Genomic DNA, 16,666 nt, shown 5'->3' on the forward strand with positions numbered 1-16,666 from the left:
TTGTGGGGTGGTTTGGGGCAGTTTGCAGCAGTTCGGGGCAGTTGTGGGGCAGTCTGGGGAAGTTGTGGGCAGTCTGGGGCGGTTCGGGGCAGTAGTGGGGGCAGTTTGGGGCGGTTTGGGGGCAGTCTGGGGGTGCGGGGGGCAGTTGTGGGGCAGTCTGGGGCGGTTTGGGGCGGTTTGGAGGCAGTTTGGGGGCAGTTGTGGGGCAGTTCAGGGCACTCTGAGGCAGTCTGGGGGTGCGGGGGGTAGTTGTGGGGCACTCTGGGTCAGTTCAGGGCAGTTTGGGGCACTCTGGGGCAGTTCGGGGCGGTTTGGGGGCAGTTTGGGGCAGTTGTGGGGCAGTGTGGGGCGGTTTGGGGCAGTCTGGGGTGGTTTGGGGGTAGTTGTGGGGCAGTTCGGGGCACTCTGGGGCAGTTCGGGGCGGTTTGGGGGCAGTTTGGGGCAGTTGTGGGGCGGTTTGGGGCAGTCTGGGGGTGCGGGGGTCAGTTGTGGAGCAGTCTGGGGCAGTTCGGGGGCAGTTGCGGGGGCAGTTGTGGGCAGTCTGGGGGTGCGAGGGGTAGTTGTGGGGCAGTCTGGGGCAGTTCGGGGCGGTTTGGGGGCAGTTTGGGGGCAGTTGTGGGGCAGTTCAGGGCACTCTGAGGCAGTCTGGGGGTGCAGGGGGCAGTTGTGGGGCACTCTGGGGCAGTTCGGGGGCGGTTTGGGGGCAGTTTGGGGCAGTTGTGGGGCAGTGTGGGGTGGTTTGGGGGCAGCTGTGGGGCAGTTTGGGGCACTCTGGGGCAGTTCGGGGTGGTTTGGGGCAGTTGTGGGGCGGTTTGGGGCAGTCTGGGGCAGTTTGGGGCAGCTGTGGGGCAGTTTGGGGCACTCTGGGGCAGTTCGGGGCGGTTTGGGGGCAGTTTGGGGCAGTCTGCGCGCGGCCCCAGGTTACCCCAGCGAGGCGGCGGCCGACGTGGTGCTGCGGACGCTGCGGCTGTGGCTGGAGGAGAACGCGGCCAAGGCGAGTGCGAGCGCGAGTGTGAACACACACGCGTGTGTGAGGGGGCACGGCCGCCGGGGGGGGGGCTGCGCCTCGTGCGAGGGGCTTTGCATGGGGGCCGCGGCTCGCACGAGGGTCGGAGCTCGCACGAGGGTCAGAGCTTGCACGAGGGTCAGAGCTTGCACAGGGGCCGCGGCTCGCATGAGGGTCTCGCACGAGGGTCTCGCACGAGGGTCGGAGCTCGCACGAGGGTCTTGCACGAGGGCCGAGCGCCGCCCGCCTGCCCGCCCCGCAGGTCGACCGGATCCTCATCTGCGTCTTCCTGGAGAAGGACGAGGAGATTTACCGCAGCAAACTGCCGCTCTACTTCCCCCTGGGTACGGCCCCGGGGCGGGGGGGGGGCAAAAACTACCCTGGGGGGGGGCCAAAAACTGCCCCGGGGAGGGTAAAACTGCCCTTGGGGGGGGCAAAAACCCCGGTTCAGCCTTGTTTCCCTCCTTCTTTTCCAGCCTGAGCCCCGGCAAGAGCCGTGCGAGACCTGGACCCCCACGCCCACCCCCGCCATGGGGCACTCGGACGCCTCGGCCCCCCTCCTGGACACCCGGACGCCTGGGCCCCTCGGCTGGGGGTGCACACGAACAACCCGGGACCCTCCCTGGACGCCTGGGTCCCCTCCGGGGGTGGGGAGGGGGCACTTTGGGGTGCCCCCCCCACCCCCTTCCCGCCCCAAAACCCCAAAACGCCGCAAATAAACAGCCGGAGCCGCACGTGGGGCCGGCGGCTTCTTTATTACCCCGCGGGGCGGCGCCGGGGGGGGGGATCCTCGTGCGAGGGGCCGCGTCCCCATCGCATGAGGGGCCGCAGCTCCGTCGCACGAGGGGCAGCATCCCCGTCGCACGAGGGGCCGCAGCTCCGTCGCACGAGGGGCCGCGTCCTCGTTGCACGAGGGGCGGCATCGCCGTCGCACACGGGGCGGCGTCCCGGTTGCACGAGGGGCCGCGTCCCCGTCGCGCGAGGAGACCGCTCACTTGTAGAGGATGTCGTAGTGGCCGGGGCGGTAGAGCAGGTAGACGCGGGGCTGGGAGCCCTCGGGGAAGACGTGCGGGTTGGTGGCACCGCCCTCGCCCCGGTCCATGTACTCCACCAGGATGGAGACGTGCAGCGCCCGCGCCAGCGCGATGATGTGGATGTGGTCGCTCTCCTTGCACATGGGCTCCACCTCCTGCGGGGCCGCGCCGTCAGCCCGGGGGGGGGGGGCCGGGGGGGGGCCGCTCCCCGTGCGAGAGGGGGCGGGCGAGGGGCTGGGGGCGTGCAAGGGGGCACAGGGGCGTGCGAGGGGGCTGGGGGTGTCCCCGTGCAAGGGATCTGGGGACCTCCTTGTGCAAGAGGGGGCACGGGGGCGTGCGAGGGGCTGGGGGCGTGCGAGGGGGCACAGGGGCGCGCGAGGGGTTGGGGGTGTCCCTGTGCAAGGGATCTGGGGACCTCCTTGTGCAAGAGGGGGCACGGGGGCGTGCGAGGGGGCTGGGGGTGTGCGAGGGGGCTGGGGACCTCCTCGTGCAAGAGGGGGCACGGGGGCGTGTGAGGGGGCTGGGGGTGTGCGAGGGGGCTGGGGACCTCCCCGTGCAAGAGGGGGCACGGGGGCGTGCAAGGGGCTGGGGGCGTGCGAGGGGGCACAGGGGTGTGCAAGGGGTCTGGGGTTGTGCAAGGGCACAGGGACCTCCCCGTGCAAGAGGGCCGTGCGAGGGGCTGGGGGGCGTGCGAGGGGGCACGGGGAACGTGCAAGGGATCTGGGGACCTCCTCGTGCAAGAGGGGGCACAGGGGCGTGCGAGGGCCACGTGAGTCCGTGCGAGGCCCGTGCGAGGGCCGTGGGGGGCTGTCGGAGGGAGCACGAGAGCGGCGAGGGGCTTCGGGGGGCCGTGCAAGGCCCGTGCAAGGCCCGTGCGAGGGCCAGGGGGGCTGTCGGAGGGAGCACAAGAGCTGCGAGGGGCTTTGGGGGGCTGTGCGAGACCTGCGCACGCCCCGTGCGAGGCCGTGCAAGGCCGTGCGAGGCTGCACAAGGGCTGTTGGGGGCTGTTGGAGGGAGCACGAGAGGGGCGAGGGGCTTCGGGTGGCCATGCAAAGCCGTGCGAGGCCCATGTGCACCCCACGCAAGGCCATGCGAGGCCGCACGAGGGTTGTAGGGTGTTGTTAGAGGTAACACGAGAGCAGTGAGGGGCTTTGGGCGGCCGTGCAAGGGCCGTGCGAGGCCGTGCGAGGGCTGTTGGGGGTGGTTAGAGGGCGTGCGAGAGTGGCGAGGAGCTTTGGGTGGCCGTGCAAAGCTGTACGCACCCTGTGTGCGCCCCGTGCGAGGCCGCGCAAGGGTTGCAGGGGGCTGTTGGAGGGAACACGAGAGCGGCGAGGGGCTTCGGGTGGCCGTGCAAGGCCATGCAAGGCCCGTGTGCACCCCGTGCAAGGGCCGCACGAGGGTTGTAGGGGGCGGTTGGAGGGAACGCGAGAGCGGCAAGGGGCTTTGGGTGGCCCTGCAAAGCCGTGCGCGGCCGTGCGCGCCCCGTGCGCGCCCCGTGCGAGGCCCGCGCACGCCCCCACCTGCTGGCAGAACTCCTTGATGCTGCGGCCGCCCTCGAGGAACTGCTCGAAGAAGCGGCGGGTGGCGCTGCAGGCAGCCCGAGGTGAGCAGGCGCAGGTAGACCACCAGGTAGTCCGAGGTGCTCGGCTCGTTGAAGGCCGCCAGCAGCTCCGGCACCGGCACCCGCCGCTCCACCTGCTCGATGAGCTCCATGAACTGCGGGGCGCCCCGCCGCCCGTCACGCCGTGCACCGGGGCGCGCGGGGGGGGGGTGCGCGGGGGGGACACGCGGGGGTGCACGGGGACACGCGGGGACGCGGGGGGGACGCACGGATGCAGGGACACGCGAGGACACGTCGTGACACGTAGGGGTGCACGGGGACACGCAGGGACATGTGGATGCAGGGACACACAAGGACATGTCGTGACACGTGGGGGTGCACGGGGACGCGGAGGGACGCACGGATGCAGGGACACGCGAGGACACGTCGTGACACGTGGGGGGTGCACGGGGACACACAGGGACGCGCGGACGCAGGGACACGCGAGGACATGTCGTGACACGTGGGGGTGCACGGGGACACGCAGGGACGCGCGGACGCAGGGACACGCGAGGACACGTCGTGACACGTGGGGGTGCACGGGGACACACAGGGACGCGCGGACGCAGGGACACGCGAGGACACGTTGTGACACGTGGGGGTGCACGAGGACATGCAGGGACCCGGGGACATGCTATGACACGTGGGGGTGTGTGGGGACATGTGGGGACCCAGGGACACACTATGACACGCGGGGGGGGTGGGGACACATGGGGACACAGGAACACGCTAGGACACGCGGGGGTGTGTGAGGACATGCGGGGACCCGGGGACACGCTATGACACATGGGGGTGTGTGGGGACACGTGGGGACCCAGGGACACGCTATGGCACGCGAGGGGGTGTGGGGACCCCCGGGCCCCAAGGACACACTAGGACATGTGGGGGTGCATGGGGACACGTGGGGACCCAGGGACACGCTAGGACACGCGGGGGTGTGTGGGGACACACAGGGACACAGGGACATGCAGGGACACGCTACGACACGTGGAAGCGCATGGGGACACGTGGGGACACAGGGACACGCCACGACATGCAGCAGCGCATGGAGACACGCAGGGACACAAGGACACGTGGGGACACACCGCGACACGCGGGGACGTGCAGGGACACATGGGGACGCACCGTGCGTGGGGACACGTGGGGACACGCGACGATGCGTGGGGACGCACGGGGATGCGCCGCACATGGGGACACGTGGGGAAACGCAAGGACACGGTGGGGGGGACAGGAGGGAACACGCCGCGACGCGGTGTGAAGCGCGGGGACGTGCGGGGACGTGCAGGGACATGCCGTGCAAGGGGACACGGCACGCACAGGGACACACGGAGACACACGGTGCACAGGGACACGTGGGGACACACAAGGACATGCCACACACATCACGTAGGGGGGAACGGGGACGCATCACGCGGGGGGGACACGTCGCAGAGGACACACGTCACAGGGGAACATGTGACATGTGTCGCGGGGCCGAGGGGACGCGTGTGGCGGGGGGGACACGTGTCATGGGGGGGGACACACACCAGGCATCATGGGGACAGGGGGGAGCACGTGGCACATGGGGGGACACGTGCAGCTGGGACCCGGGCTCATGGGCACGTGTGCGCTTGTGTCACGAGCTGGCCCGGTCTCAGCTCCAGCTGTGCTATCTCTGCCCCAGCCCCGGGGCGTCCCCCCGCGTGTCCCCGCATGTCCCCACGTCCCCTCCGCGTCCCCCCCGCGCCCCCCCCCGCGCCCTGGGGTCGCACCGTGTTGTGGAAGTCCTCGATCGTGAACTCGGTGAAGCCCTGGGCCACCAGGTCGTCCTTGCTGCGGGCCGAGATCTCCTTGAACCTGCCCCGCAGAGAGAGAAGGGCTGCTGCCGCCGCCGGGGGGGGGCCCAGGCGTCCGGGAGGGGGCCCAGGCGTCCGGGGGGGGGGGCCCAGGCGTCCGGGGGGGGGCCCTGCTTCCCTCCCCCCCCAACCGGGGACCCAGGCGTCCGGGCATCCCAGCTCCCCCCCCCCCCCCCCCCACAGCCCCCCTTCCCCCCTCCCAGGGGCCCAGGCGTCCGGGCCCAGCTGGGCCCCATCTCAGGGTAACGAGGGGCTCGTTAGCAGCCGCTCCGCTAACGAGGCTCCTGCCCAGCCCCTCAGTGCCCTCACCTGGGGGCCCGGACGCCTGGGCCCTCGGCTGGGTCCCCCCCACCCCTCTGCCCCCCCCTCTCCCAGGGGGCCCAGGTGTCTGGGCCCAGCTGGGCCCCCATCTCAGGGTAACGAGGGGCTCGTTAGCAGCCGCTCTGCTAACGAGGCTCCTGCTCAACCCCTCAGTGCTCTCACCTGGAGCCTGGACGCCTGGGCCCTCAGCCAGGTCCCATCGCCCCAGGGGACCCAGGCGTCCTGGTGACCCCCCCCTTTCTGGGACCCCAGTATCTGAGGGGCCCTGGCGTCCGGGCACCCCCCCCCCAATGGGACCCCGGTGTCCGAGGGGCCCCGGTGTCCAGGTGGCACCCCCCCCATGGGGCCCAGGCGTCCGAGGGGCCCCGGCGTCCAGGTGGCACCCCCCCCATGGGACCCCGGCGTCCGAGGGGCCCCGGCGTCCGGGCGCACCGCTGCAGCTCCTGGCCGTCCTCCAGCAGGGCCTCGAGGTGGGCGAAGCCGAAGGCCCGGTAGAAGCAGTTGCCGTCTGGCCGCGTCTTGCGAATGTACGAGTACTTCTGCAGCAGGTCCTGGGGACGCGGGGACACGGGGACATGGTGACACCGGGCCCTGCCGGTCCCGGGGGCGCGGGGGACTTCTCGGGGGGGTTGGGGACACCCTGGGGCCCGCAGCGATGTGCCATAGCGCTGTGCCAGGACTCCCAGTGCCAAACCAGTGCTGTGACAGGGCTCCCAGTGCCACCACGGGGTTCCCAGTGCTGTGACAGGGCTCCCAGTGCCACCACGGGCCTCCCAGTGCCAAACTGGCACCACGACGGGATTCCCAGCACTGTGAGAGGGCTCCCAGCCCTACAACGGGCCTCCCAGTGCCAAACCGGTGCCGTGCCGGGGCTCCCGGTGCCATGACGGCGCTCCCAGTCCCAAACTGGTGCCGTGACGGGGCTCCCAGTCCCAAACTGGTGTCACAGTGGGGTTCCCGGCATCACGACGGAGCTCCCAGTGCTGGGGCGGCGTGGGTACCTTGATTTTCTCCTGGTAGACGTGGTCGTCCTCGGCGTACTCCTTGTAGAGCACCGCCAGGTCCAGGCGCTCCGACACCAGCGGGTTCTGCACCGCGATCTGCGCCGGAGCCGCGGGTCAGGATGCGGCCCCGGTGGAAAGGGGGGGGAGCCGCCTACAACTCCCAGCGTGCCCCGCGGCGCCGCCCCCCTCTCCGCCCAGCCTCGCCCCGCCGCGGGGCACGCTGGGAGTTGCAGTCCGCGGAGGCCCCCGCCGCAGAGAGGAGCCCGATGACTGCAGCTCCCAGCCTGCACCGCGGCGCCACCCCCCCCACTCTCCGCCCCGCCCCCCGCCGCCGCGGGGCACGCTGGGAGTTGTAGTTCGCGGCCGCCCTGCCGCGGGGGGGGGGGAAGCTCCGCGCTAAAGGCCCGCGGTTGGGGGGGGGGGGGGGGGGGGAGTTGTTTTCCCCCGGTTTTGAGGGGGGAACGTAGCGGTTTTGGGGGGGTCCCGGGAGGGGGGGGGGAGGGATTTTGGGGACACCCCCCCCCTCCTCCCCCGCCCTCACCTCCTGCTGGATCCGGTCCTGCTGCGCCATGATGGCTTCGTCGTAGGCCAGGCAGTTCACTCCTGCGGGGTGGGGGGGTGGGGGGTCAAATCACCCCCCTCCCCGGCCAAAACAGACCCAGGAGTCCGGCCCTTCCCCCCCCCACAATGCTCACCCCCATTTTGGGGGACCCCTCGGGGTTCTGCACCCCCAAAATGCCCCTGTGGCTGAGGAGGGGCAATGGAAGAGTTCTGGGGTAGGGGTGGGGGGAAACAGGGATCCAATTAAGGGGGTCCCCGAGGGGGGTTTTGGGGGGGCCACGCGGGGGGGTCCGTGGGGATATCAGAGCCCCCACTGGGGGTTTGGGGGAGGTCATGGGGGGGTATTGGGGTTCCCCACTGGGGTTTTGGAGGGTTGGGGCTCCACTAGGGGTTTTGTGGGGGTCGCCGGGGGGTATCGGGGCCCCATTGGGGGGCTTGGGGGGCAGCGGGGGGGGGTCGTGGGGTATCGGGGGCCCCATGAGGGGGGGTCTCCGAGGTGGTGTTGGGGCCCCACTGCGGGTATTGGGGGCCCAGGCAGGCAATGGGGGGTATTTGGGCCCCCATTGGGGTTTTGGGGGGCAGCAGGGGGGGGTCCATGGGGTATCAGGGCTCCCACTGGGGGTTTTGGGGGCAGTGGGGGGGTCCCCATGGGGGTCTCGGGGCCCCCATTGCGGTTTGGGGGGGTTGGGGGAAGGGATCGGGGGCCCACTGGGGTTTTTTTGGGGGGCCTCGGGGATTCCGTGGGGTAGCCAAGCCCCATAAGGGGGGTCCCCGAGGGGGGGGGTCGGGGCGCCATTGGGGGGTCCCCATGGGGGGGGGGCCGCGCCCCATTGCGGGGATCCCCGTTTGGGATATTGAGGGGCCCCGGGGGGGGTCATTACGGGGGTCCTCGGGGGGGTAACGGGGCTCCGGGGGGGGATCCGGCCGGGGGGGGGTCTGTGGGTCACCGGGGCGCGATGGGCTCCCGCCGGGGGGGGGACCCCCGTGGGGGTGGCGGGGCCCGGCCGGGGGGGGGGGATCGGACCCCCGCGGGCCGATGGGGGCGCGGGGACCGGCCCCGAGGGGGGGGGGGCCCGGCCGCAGGATCCCGCCGGGCCCCCCCCGAGCCCCCCCGCGGCGGCGCCGTTACCGTCCGCGTCCCCCCCCCAGCGGCTCCGGCTTCTGCTGAGGCTCCTCCGCCGCCATCTTGCTGCTGCAGCCCCGCACCCCGCAGCACTTCCGGGTCGCCGCCCGCCCCGCCGGAAGCGCTCCCGGCCCCTAGCAACCGCCCCTGGCGACCGGGCCCGCCTTAGCAACCGCCTCCGGCAGCCCGCACCGGGCCTGGCAGCCGGCTCCGCCCCTAGCAACGGGCTCCGCCCCTGGCAACCGGCACCTCCCCAGGCAATCGGTACTGCCCCCTAGCAACCGGCACCGCCCCCTAGCAACCAGCACTAGCCCTAGCAACAGGAACTGGTCCCTCGCAACAGGCTCCGCCCCTGGCAACCGTCACGGTGACCTAGCAACTGCACCTAGCAACCACCCTCACCTGGACCTCCCTAGCAACCGCTCTCAATCCCAGCCCCTAGCAACTACTGTCTTCCTCAGCAACCACCCCAGCAACAGCCCCATCCCTTAGCAACCATCCCTAGCAACCACCCTCATCCCCTAGCAACAGCCCCCACCCCAGCAACCACCTTCACCACCAGGCCCCAGCAACAGCCCCCATCCCTAGGAACTGCCCCTAGCAACCACCCCAGCAACTGTCTTCATCTCCTAGCAACCACCCTCATCCCCTAGCAACAGCCCCCATCCCCTAGCAACCACCCCCGGAGGACTGAGCTTCACCACAGAGCACCCCCCACCCCACCCCTTTTCCAGGGCTCTGATGTCACCCAGTGACCTCAGAGCAAGCCCAGGTGACATCACCCCCCCCCCGGGGGACCCAGGCATCCGGGCAGAGACAGGCGGAAGTGGGCAGAGCATCAAGCGGCCTTTATTGGGGGGCGGGCACCACCGCAGTGGTCCTGGGGGGGCCCCGGTGGTCCCGGTGCAGGGTCCCGGGGCTACTGGGGGTCCCGGGGGGGTCGCCGGTGGGCCCAGTGCAGGGTCCCAGGGGCTAACAGGGTTCCCGATGGCCCCGGGACAGGGCCCCGGGTGCTAATGGGGGTCCCGGTGGTCCCGGAGGGGTCCCCGGTGGTCCCGGTGCGGGGGTCCCGGTGCTAACGGGGGTCCCTGGTGGTCCCGGTGCGGGGTCCTGGCGCTAACGGGGGTCCCCGTGGGGTCCCTTGTCGTCCCCAGTGGTGCCGGTGCAGGGTCCCGGTTCGGTGCCCCCGTGGCGGTCCCGCTGCAGAGTCGCGCTGGTCCCGGGGGGGGGTGTCTCGGTGCCGGTGCGGTGCCGGCAGAGGGTCTCAGCGGCGGGGGGGGGGTCGCGGTGCGGCGGGAGGGGCCGGGGGGGGGGGGTCACTCCCGTTTCTTGTAGTCCTCGAGGTTCGCCAGCACCCAGGCGGCCGGGCCCAGACAGCTCAGGAACATGGCGGCGAAGCCCACGACGGTCTCCTGCGGGCAGAGCCCCGTGAGCGCCACCGGCGCCGCCAAGGTCACCCGCTCCCCCGGCCTCCCCCCCCCCGCCACCTCCCGCCGCCGCCCCCTCAACGTCCCGGCCCCGGTCCCGGTGCTCACCGCGAGCCCCAGCGGCTGCTGCGGCGGCCCCGAGATGAGGCCGCGCCGCGCCGGGCCGGGCCCGCCCCGCGGGGCGCAGCAGAGCGCGGGCCAGGCGGGCGGCGGGCAGCATGGCGGCGGACAGCGGCGGAAGCGGCAGTCGCGTCACTTCCGGCGGCGGCTGGCGCGGAGGGAGGGGCGTGGCCGGGCGGCGAGGGTACGCCTCCTGCGCGCTCGGCCACGCCCCCTCCACGCTCAGCTTCACATGTCAGCTCCCAGGCTCGGCCCCGCCCCCTCTGCATCAAGCCCCGCCCCCTCCACACTCAGCTTCACCCACCTCAGTGCCTGGGCTCGGCCCCGCCCCTCTGCACTCAGCCCCGCCCCCTCCACACAGCTTCATCCACCTCAGCCCCTGGGCTCGGCCCCGCCCCTCCACTCTTGGCCCCGCCCCTCCACACACTGCTTCACCTGTCTCAGTGTCTGGGCTCGGCCCCGCCCCCTCTGTGCCAAGCCCCGCCCCCTCCCATTGGGACCCACCCCCCTTGTCATACATATGCAGGCATGTGCCCTGCCCCACGCCACACTCTCCCTGCGGCCATGATATGTTGTTGCATGTCCCCACGTGCAGCCACGCTGCGTGTCCATGCAGCTGCCCCTCCATGTCTGCGTGTTCACCCCTGTGTCCAGCTGCATGTGCATCTGTGTTCCCACCCCTTGCGTGTCCAGCAGCACACCTCTGTGCTTGCGTGTCCTCTGCATGTCCAGCTCTGCGTGTGCCCATGCTTGTGCACCCCATGTGTGCCCCGCTGCCTCAATCACAGCCCCCGTGTCCACGTTGGCGTGTCCTGTGTGCACATGTCTGGGGTTCCATGTTCAGCCATGTGCTCACATGTCCTGTGCTGGCATGTGCAGCTGTGCATGTGTCCCCATGCTAGTGTGTCCCCCATCACGGCACACGGCAGCAGCGCTCCATGTCCCCCCCCCCCCCCCGCAGCTTGGGAGGGGAGAAGCAAAGCATGCTGGGAGCTGTCATTGGGGGAATGGCAGCTGCAAGGCCTGCTGGGAAATGGAGTCCTCCAGCCCTGGAGGTGCCATATAGGGGGGGTGAACAAGGCTGGGGAGGGACCCAGGCGTCCTGCCCCCCCCCCCAAAAAAAAACCCCACCCAGGGAAGGGGCCAGCACGAGGCGTCGACAAAGTGTTTTTATTGGTAACGTACAAACAAAACCGATGCAAAAAGGGGTGGGGGGGCTGGGGGGGGGTCCCTTCGATTCCAGCGAGGTGTTAAAAAAATAAAATAAAAGAAGGAAAAAGAAAAAAACGGGGGGGAAAAAAAACCCAAAAACAATAATTAAAAAAACCCCAATGCCCAGAGGAGGCGCCGGAGGCCGCTTCCTCCCCCGGGAGCCCCCCGAAAGGGCGGTGGGGGGGACTCACCACACCGGGGGGGGGTGAGCGGTGCCCGGAGGAGGAGGAGGAGGAGGAGGAGGAGGAGGAGGAAGGGCGGCGCTCAGTGGCAGCAGCCGCCGCAGTGGCCGCCGCCGTGCCCCTGCTGGCTCTCGCCGAACTTGGTGCGGCGGCTGAGGATCTCGTAGGAGCAGTCGTCGCCGCAGCAGCCCGAGGCGCTGGGCGAGGAGTCGTCCACGTCGAACCTGCGGGGCCGAGGGCGGGCGCGAGGCGTCAGCGGGCGCCGGGCCGGACAGCGGGACGCACGGATGGACGGATGGACAGACGGATGGACGGCCGGCGCCGCGCGCACCCACCTCTGCAGGCTGCCGTCCAGCGGCCGGCCGGGTCCCCTTCGCACCACTCCACCCAAATCTCCCCCGCCATCCTAAGTCTACACCGGCCCCCTTCCGCGCCGCGGCGCCAGCGCGCTGCAAGACAGTCGGGCGAACAGGCGGTTACGCGGGCGCCCTCCCTCCCGCACCCCCGGCGGCTGGGAAGGGGTGGGGGGGGGAAAAACACGGGAAAAGGGGGAAGTTGGGATAAGGCGCTTACTGTAACGCGTCTCTGAAGAACTGGTAGGCGCCGTGATTGTGTTTAAATACCGTTAGCATGACTTTCTTCATCTGGGTGCTGCGGGGAGGGGGAGAACAAACAGCGCCGAGCTCGTTTGGAGCCCCACACCCGGCTAACGAGCGAGCAAGCGAGCGGGGGCCCCCCCCCCGTCCCCCCCAACCCCGCGCAGCGGTGTGACGCCCGGCGCGGTGGCCACCACCGCTCTCACCTGTTGGCCACCAGCTGCAGGATCTGTATGAGGAACTTGCCCAGCCCTTTCCGCCGCACTTTGCTCTCCAGCTGCACCTCGTAGCTGGTGGAGGGGGGGAAAAAAAAAAAAAAGGAGGAAAAAGAATTCCCAGCGTCCTGCTGAGGGGAAAACGGCGGAACGGGGGCCCGTTCCGGGGAGGGCGGCACCCACCAGTAGAGCACCTCGTCGCCGCACTCGACGTCGAAGCGGAAGTGCGAGAAGGCCACGGGCTCCGAGCTGCCGTCCCGGGCCAGCAGGTACCAAGCCCGGTCGTCCGTCAGCTCCTCCCGTTTCTCCCGGTCTTTCCAGCCCCACTCGCTCTGCTCGTACCTGGCGAGAGGGGGGGGAAAACACCCGCCCGGCCCCATGGCACCTTGTTCCCATCCCCACCAAAAACTTGTGCTTTCACTGCCGCGGGGGCATTAAAAAAAATCCCTTCTCCCATTTAAAACGGCGAGCAGGGCTGGGAGGAGCGTTGCACCGCCGCTTCGGGAGGTTTCGGGATGACCCGAGCCGGTCCGCAGAGCCGGAAGGGGTTTCCGGGTGGGGAGACGGCGTCGGACAGGGCTCTGCTCCGGCGCACGGGGAGGGGGGGGGACGGTGGCACCGCCGCGCCCGCACTTACAGCGCCTGCATGTTGGTTTTGGTGAGCTCGAAGGCCCAGTCGACGGTGGCGCGGTCCAGACCCGACGCCCGTCTGCACTCGATGGAGACGTTGAGGCTGCGGGAAAGCGGCGGGGGGGGAGTGAAAGCGGCGGGGGGGGAGGGGGGGCGGCGGGAGCGGCTCAGCGGGGCGGCGGAGGGGGGCACGTGCCCCCCCGGGCCCCACCGTGCCGGCCCTCACCCGTTCCTGTCGTATTTCTTGAACACCGGGAAGGCTTCCAAGGGGTCTTCGAGCTGCAAAGGGTTGGGGGGGGGGGGGAGGCACAGAGGCGAATGGCACCCCGGAAAACCGGCGGCAAACGGAGAGGGGCGGCCGGGGAGAGGCGGCGCAGCCCCCCCCGCCTCCGGAGAACCCCTTTTTCCACCCCGTTTTCTGCGCTCACTTTGTTGGCCGCCTCCACCTTGGCGCAGACGGCGTCCATGGCGGCCCGCTCCTCCAGGCGCTTCTGCTTCTTCTCCTTGGCTTTGCTCGATTTTCTCTGGAATAAGAGGATTTGGGGGGGGGTTACGGGACGCGTTGCCGACCCCTCTCGCCCCGGCAGCACGCCAAGAACGGACGGGATATCGCTCGCCGGCGGCCGTTTATTCTCGGTCAAAACAGGTTGATACCAGAGAGCGTTTTAAGGAATTTTAGACGGTTTATTAAAAAAAGAAAAGCAAGCGGCGTCCACAATCGGTTGGGCGGGAAGGTTCCACCCCGCCAGGCGGGACACAGGTCGGACGCACCACGGCCTCCGCGCCCAGCTCCTTTGGGGGAAGCCGGGAGAAAAGCGGCACCGAGCGCGGCAGCATCAGGACAGGCGCTCCACGGCGGCGGTTTTTCCGGAGCGAGCGGGGTGCCCAAATCCCGGCGGATGCCAGCGCCATCGGCGATGCATCTCGATGTCGGAACTAAGAGCATTCCCGAGAAGCATGCGAGGGAGACGAGGGCGTCCAGTAGCTGCTTCCATCTCCAGAGCGGGAATCACAGCAGGGAAACTCCCCGCGCGCTCCCTTTCCTCGGCCAGCGGTCTCGGACGGTCGTGACGGCGTGTCCATGCTTCGGCCTCTCGACGAGGGGGTTTAACACCGAGGCGGGATGGGGACAACCTGGGACAACCGGCTCTGCGATCCGGCAGTAGATCCCGGGCTTCAGGACACCCTGCAGCGCACGGTAGCTCCTCCGAACTCGGCAGCTCAGTGGTTTATTTTTAGCTCTGCCATGAGTGGGAAGCCCAGAGGGAAAAATAAAGAATAAATCAAAGATTCCAGCGGGCTTCACATCATTGATTTTAAGAGGTTTCGGCAGCAGGGAGTGGAGGGCGGTGCGTGCCCGGAAACAGGGTCTGGATCCAGCGGGGCATCGCAGCGAGGAGCAACTTCGGCTTCGCGGGGCGATGCGGATTCCTTGGCGTCGGCCCGTCCCAAACCAAGAGCGAAAAGGACGATTTCCCGGGAGAGACACTTGCAAACGCCGCCGGGAACGGGAAGAGTTTCTCTCCGAAAGCAAAGGCGGCTTCGCTGTCAGCATCCCGGGGCAGGGAAATTACAGCGTTTTCAGCTCAGGAACGTTCGGAGCGTCACTTTTTCCTCGCTCGCTCACTGTTGGACGTTTTCCATCTGGGTCCAGCGTGTCCGAAGGAGCGACCGCCTCGGCCGACCCGAAAATCTCCCTTTGGCTCGTGCCTGAGGCCGCAGGGCGACGTCTTCATCGGCTCCCAGTTTGGGCTCCGTCCGGTTCCGACAAAGCTCGTGCCTGTCCTGATCCTCCCGGATCCACGCTGGGAATTTCTGCCTGCGTTTCACCAGGGCTGCAGGGCCCCCCTGCCCCGTTCCTCTTTTCTCCAGCTCCCCCGGTGATTCCCTTCTCTCTCCGCTTCCCTCCTCCAAGACGTCTCCTCTCCAGCACCTCCTGCCGTCGTCCTCCTCCGGCGAGGGCTGGTTTTCCCGGCTCCGAAAGGCTGGCTGTCCCCGCGTCACCCCAGCGCCGCGGCTCGACCCCGCGCCACCCCTGGCTCCCCCCCAGTGCCACCCGGTTTTCCCAGTAAACGCTGCCGTGTCCAGCAGCTCCGCGTCCCAACTCCCCCCGGGCGCTGTCCTGGAACGACCCCAGCGCCTCGGGACAGTCCCCAAATTCCCCTCTCGAACCTCCAAACAGCCCCAGAGCGCCCCGAATCACCACCCTTCCCACACAGGACACCCCCAGATCCCCTCAGAGCACCCCAAATTCCTGGGTTCCCCCCCCAAGCCCCAATCACCCTTCAGGCATCCAAATTCCCACATTTCTGACCCAGACCCCACAAAACCTCCAAATTCTCCCCACAGGGCCCCAAACTCCCACCCTTCCTCCCAGGCTGCCCCAAAGCCCCCTTTGGATCCCCAAACTTCCAAACTCTCCCCAAGCACCCCAAATACCCAATATTTACTCCTCCAAAGCCCTAAATCCTCCCCATAGTGTCCAATCCCAACTCATTCCACACAAATCCGCTCAAAACCCCTCAACTCACCCCACAGTGCCCCAAATCCCAATCCATCCCTACAGCCCCCCTAAAACCCCTCAACTCACCTCACAGCGTCCAAATCCCAACCATCCCCTACAGCCCCCCAAAGCCCCCTAAAATCTCCCTAAGTGGCCCAAACTCCCACCCTTCCCCCAGAGACTCCCTAAACCCCCCCTCCACGGCCTCCAGTCCCAACCCTCCCCCACAGCCCCCTTAAACTCTCCCCACAGCCCCCCCCAACCCCTCCACCTCCCCCCGAGACGTCGCCCTCCCCCCACCTCAGAGACACCCCCTCACACACATCCCAACCCGTCCCCTCAGCCTCTTCCCCCCCCCCTTCAGGGAGCCCCCAAATCTCCCCCCACACCCCCTCCAGCGGCCTCCCCAACTTCGCCCCTCCCCCCTTCTCCTCAGGACAGGCCTCCAAAGCCTCCTCCTCCTCCTCCTCCTCCTCCTCCTCCTCCTCCCCCCCTCACCCCACGGCCCCGCCCGGCGCGGCCTCACTCACCCCCATGGCAGCGGCTCGGCGGCGCGGCGGAGCGGGGGCCGCGGGGGGGACTGAGGGGGCGCCCGCGGGAGCGCGCCCTATATATAGGGGGGGGGGGAGGGAGGGGGAGGAGCGCGACGCGCGCGAGCCTCCGGCCGCCCAGCGCGCCACTGCGCCTGCGCGCGGGGTGGGGTGGGTGGGGGGGAGCGACGCCGCGCGCGGGAGCGAGCAATGCGCAGGCGCGCGCGGTCGGGTTGGTTGGGGGGGGTGAGGCGCTGCCCACCCCCCTCGCTGGGCGCATGCGCCGCGTTGGGTTTTGGTGGGGGGGGAGAGGGAGGCGCGCGACGGCCGGCGGCGCCAACGGCCGGGCGCGTGGCGGCGCCGTTGGGCGCGAAGGCAGCTGGGCGCTGATTGGCTGGGAGGGCGGGAGGGCGGGAGAGCGGGCGGCCCCGCCCCGCCCCGCCCCGCCCCGCCCCGCCCCTCGCGCTGAGGGGCTGCCCCGCTGCTCCACCCACTGCCCCACGGCTGCCTCACGGCTGCCCCACAACCTGCCCCATTGCCCCACGGCCACCCCATGACCTGCCCCACTGCCCCATGGCTGCCCCACGGCCTGTCTCATTGCCCCACGGCTGCCTCACAACCCGCCCTGCTGCCCCATGGCTGCCCCACAACCTGCCCCATTGCCCCACGACCTGCCCCATTGCCCCACGGCCACCCCATGACCTGCCCCACTGCCCCATGGCAGCCCCACAACCTGCCCCATTGCCCCACAGCTGCCCCACGACCTG

The 16,666-nt window shown here is 69.7% G+C and overlaps 2 protein-coding genes and 2 long non-coding RNA genes across 6 annotated transcripts; 1 reads left to right on the forward strand and 3 right to left on the reverse strand.

The window, feature by feature from the left end:
- Window positions 1-914: 914 nt before the first annotated feature.
- On the forward strand, window positions 915-1,679 carry LOC136995052 (uncharacterized). The gene is made up of 3 exons (XR_010886735.1): window positions 915-994; window positions 1,269-1,350; window positions 1,483-1,679. It is a non-coding gene; the product is annotated as an uncharacterized lncRNA (long non-coding RNA).
- A 261-nt stretch (window positions 1,680-1,940) lies between these two features.
- Window positions 1,941-8,561, reverse strand: LOC136995048 (ubiquitin thioesterase OTUB1-like). The gene is given in 8 exon segments (XM_067314736.1): window positions 1,941-2,195; window positions 3,561-3,614; window positions 3,616-3,756; window positions 5,392-5,476; window positions 6,229-6,347; window positions 6,798-6,896; window positions 7,342-7,403; window positions 8,491-8,561. Coding segments are annotated over 7 exon segments (726 nt in total). The 5' UTR covers window positions 7,372-7,403; window positions 8,491-8,561; the 3' UTR covers window positions 1,941-1,997.
- A 750-nt stretch (window positions 8,562-9,311) lies between these two features.
- On the reverse strand, window positions 9,312-10,142 carry LOC136995088 (uncharacterized). The gene is made up of 2 exons (XR_010886742.1): window positions 10,020-10,142; window positions 9,312-9,896 (listed from the first exon to the last, which is right to left on the reverse strand). It is a non-coding gene; the product is annotated as an uncharacterized lncRNA (long non-coding RNA).
- A 1,325-nt stretch (window positions 10,143-11,467) lies between these two features.
- Window positions 11,468-15,989, reverse strand: LOC136995049 (N-alpha-acetyltransferase 40). 3 transcript variants are annotated; one of them, XR_010886733.1, is made up of 9 exons: window positions 15,900-15,989; window positions 13,295-13,390; window positions 13,093-13,145; window positions 12,874-12,969; window positions 12,420-12,578; window positions 12,228-12,311; window positions 11,999-12,076; window positions 11,761-11,874; window positions 11,571-11,649 (listed from the first exon to the last, which is right to left on the reverse strand). XR_010886733.1 is itself a non-coding variant. In XM_067314738.1 (8 exons), the coding sequence occupies exons 1-8, from the start codon at window positions 15,903-15,905 to the stop codon at window positions 11,508-11,510; spliced, it is 714 nt and encodes a 237-aa protein (XP_067170839.1). In that variant the 5' UTR covers window positions 15,906-15,989; the 3' UTR covers window positions 11,468-11,507. The 3 variants fall into 3 exon arrangements, 2 of the variants coding, with proteins under 2 accessions (XP_067170839.1, XP_067170840.1); XM_067314738.1 differs by lacking the exon at window positions 11,761-11,874 and having other exon boundaries at window positions 11,468-11,649; XM_067314739.1 differs by lacking the exon at window positions 11,571-11,649 and having other exon boundaries at window positions 11,658-11,874.
- Window positions 15,990-16,666: the final 677 nt, after the last annotated feature.

Source organism: Apteryx mantelli, chromosome 37, assembly GCF_036417845.1.
Source record: "Apteryx mantelli isolate bAptMan1 chromosome 37, bAptMan1.hap1, whole genome shotgun sequence".
Taxonomy (NCBI): domain Eukaryota; kingdom Metazoa; phylum Chordata; class Aves; order Apterygiformes; family Apterygidae; genus Apteryx; species Apteryx mantelli.

Excerpts from the sequence above, each read along its gene's own strand:
- LOC136995049 (XM_067314738.1), bottom strand. Across the intron at positions 12,579-12,873 it reads AAAACCAACATGCAGGCGCT|GTACGAGCAGAGCGAGTGGG; the intron begins GTAAGTGCGGGC and ends CCCTCTCGCCAG. Across the intron at positions 12,312-12,419 it reads GGCGACGAGGTGCTCTACTG|CTACGAGGTGCAGCTGGAGA; the intron begins GTGGGTGCCGCC and ends CCCCTCCACCAG.